The sequence below is a fragment of the Sinocyclocheilus rhinocerous genome, unplaced genomic scaffold (assembly GCF_001515625.1).
Source record: "Sinocyclocheilus rhinocerous isolate Xijiao unplaced genomic scaffold, SAMN03320098_v1.1 scaffold2098, whole genome shotgun sequence".
NCBI classification, from domain to species: Eukaryota; Metazoa; Chordata; class Actinopteri; order Cypriniformes; family Cyprinidae; genus Sinocyclocheilus; species Sinocyclocheilus rhinocerous.
The window spans coordinates 202,438-205,306 of NW_015645072.1; the positions used below are offsets into that span (position 1 = coordinate 202,438).

At 37.2% G+C, this 2,869-nt stretch overlaps 1 protein-coding gene across 1 annotated transcript in view; it reads right to left on the bottom strand.

Annotated features, from left to right (window-relative positions):
• Positions 1-390: 390 nt before the first annotated feature.
• LOC107705455 (ephrin-B2a-like) overlaps positions 391-2,869 on the bottom strand; it is an 11,177-nt gene continuing 8,698 nt past the window's right edge. Inside the window, exon 4 of the mRNA XM_016508758.1 lies at positions 391-1,819. Coding sequence (XP_016364244.1) covers positions 1,422-1,819 — 398 coding nt within the window. The 3' untranslated portion in view covers positions 391-1,421. The remainder of the gene's footprint in view (positions 1,820-2,869) is intronic.

Consider the following 2,869-nt stretch of genomic DNA (forward strand, 5'->3'; position numbering starts at 1 on the left):
TGTGACCCAGTGCGTCATATGGAAATGAAACCAAATGGTATGTGCTTCCTATGTAGTCGCCAGGGACATGAAGAACCTAACGAGTGGACAGTCTTGTTTCTGATTATTGGTCCGAAGCTGGCTATTGAAGCATATGAGGGTAAATCTCGCTAATTGTCAGAAGTTAAACAAATCACATATCACCTAAAAAGTCAAATGGAGAATATCTATCTATCCATCCATCCATCCATCCATCCATTCATCCATCCACAGTGATGTTTTCAGATATTGAGTCAAGATTTGTGTTTTGACACTTCTTGAGGCCACTTTTTTTATTTGAACAATACAAAACAATTTTGTGAACTTTTCATTCATTCATTCATAAAAAAATAATAATAAGAGAGCAGCACAAGCGACTATGGTGAATAATTTCATTCAACCTTGTCAGCCATCTGGAATGTGAAATTGGCTAGAACAACTAGAATCAACAAACAAGTTTAACAAATGCAAGATTTCAAAAGAATATCCATTCTATCCAACATGTTGCTTCTGGTTTGCTGAAGTAAACTCCTGAAGTATCTGAACAAAATCAACTGAACATTCAATGATGAAACGTAATGGACAAGCACTGTTCAGATTCATACAAAACATAACTTAAAGCATCATTTCAATGCTTGGCTATTGTATTTACATTACCAAGTCAACAAAGGATCTTTCTGTATGTTGATCTTTAGTTTTGTTTGTTTGCTGTTTGAATAAATGTTTGAAAAGTTATAAGCAAATGGGGATAAAAGAACCACATGCGTTTTGGACCACACTGGCTTGAACGTCAACAGCATAAGGGCTACAAATGTCTGAACTGATGTGTAATATGCATCCATCAGGCCAGCTTTGGGATGCAAACAGTCATTCTCAGCCTAAATTGCATCAGATGGACTCAAATACATTGAAGAATTGCAAAGCACAGGAATAAAGGCCTCTTCTCGTGCATGAACGTTCAAATTTTCAGCTAAGCTCTGGGAGATTTGAAACACGAAAATAAGCAAAAAACAATAATTAAATAAAAAAATCTTGCATTTTCGTAACAAAATCAGGTGTTCTCAGATCCTTCACATGCAATGTTTATTCAGCATGACTTTGCAGCACTTCACTGCTTGTTCATCTGTAAGATTGTTCTAAGCTTTGAAAGTCCTCCAGTTTTCCATGTTCATTTATAAACAAAAGAGCAAATTCCCATGTGCACCAGCATCTAATACAGAATCATGTCTCAACAAAGAATGAGTTTTTCTGAATTAGACAGCACTTCAGCCATTCTAGCAACCAGTTAATAGGGCTAAACCAACTGGAGCAAGCAACTGAGTGTCTGAGAGGCATCAAAACGCTGATGTCCATCATTTGAAACGGAGCCGCTTTAGTGTCCATGGCTTGTTGTCCATTCTCTGTCAAACTTTGTAGTAAATGTTTGCAGGATTTTGTGGTGGCATTTCTTGGACGATGTAGACAGGGTGCCCGTAGTCTCCACTGACCTTTTCATAGTGCGGGCAGTACATGCTTCCTGAGGTCCGCAGTGGAAAGATGATGTCACTCGGCTCAGAGCCGTTGTTGTTGCTGCCGCCACTGGCAGCACTTCCGCGTTTGGGCAGCGTGTTTAATGGCAGTTGGGCGGAGCACTGCGCTGAGTGTTTCTGATGACGACGATGCAGCAGTGCTACCAGAGCGATGATGATGATGATGAAGATGACAGCACCGGATGCAACACCAGCAAACAGGGCGACTTCAGATCCAGCAGATCCTACAGACTCTCCGCTCTTGCCTCCGGCCTCACCATTCTGCATAGGATCTGGGGAACGAGAAAGAATAGGGAGTTTATGACCAGTTGTTTTATTTACTTTTTGTTGGATTAAAACATGATGGTGAAAGTAAAATATCCAGTTCTTTAAGTCTAAATCATTTAACATCATGAGAACAAGGATATGCAAGTCCAAAAAGTTTACTTTTACTTAAAATATACATTAAATAATATACATAATATATATTATTTATATTATCCCCAAAAATCTGAATATCTGTCATCTATTCTAATACAAAAAAGGTTTCAAACTGGTCAGAGACTCTATATTTAACCAAACTTTAATAAATCCAAATTTGTGGTGTAAAATTGAGTGAAAGTTTGGCATCTAAAATATATCAAGCATATTTAATCGATTAATTACTATAGTATTTAATTTTATAATATATTATATACAGGCCCGGATTAAAACAGTGTAGTGCCCTAGGGTGCCCCCCCCCAATCCAGTGTAGTGCCCCCCCCGATGCATTTTGAATGTGGTTCTACAAAACGAACATTTACTTACGTTTTTACAGGCACTAAAATGTACAATACTGACGTATTTTCAGCATCTAAACGTACAAATATTTACGTATTTTCAGCATTTAAACGTACAAAAGTTACATTTTGACGACACCTAAAAATTAATCTTTATGAATATTGAAATCGTGGCATTAATTTTATTATTGTTGTTATTTTTAGTTGTCATGTCAATGACCTTATGTTTTCAATTGCATTATTAAATTGTTTACTCGCTTAATATGAAATGATAACATTTCGTTCTGTTCTGTGATTTCTGCTGCTAGCTCGTTTCCAAGAATAGGCCTGCATAATGTTAAACAAGACTTCACTTTAAGCCCTTAAAATAAATACAATTTCTGCAATCGTTTAACCTTTACTTGTCATGTAATGTTTACTTTGTTTGCCATGGGCCACAAAAGGCGTTTTCTCCGACATGCTGTGACTGACAATAGAACTATAAAATACACCAAAAACCCGAATATGAGACGACCCTGATTATAAGACGACCCCCCTTTTTCCAGATGTACCTTTTGGAAAAAG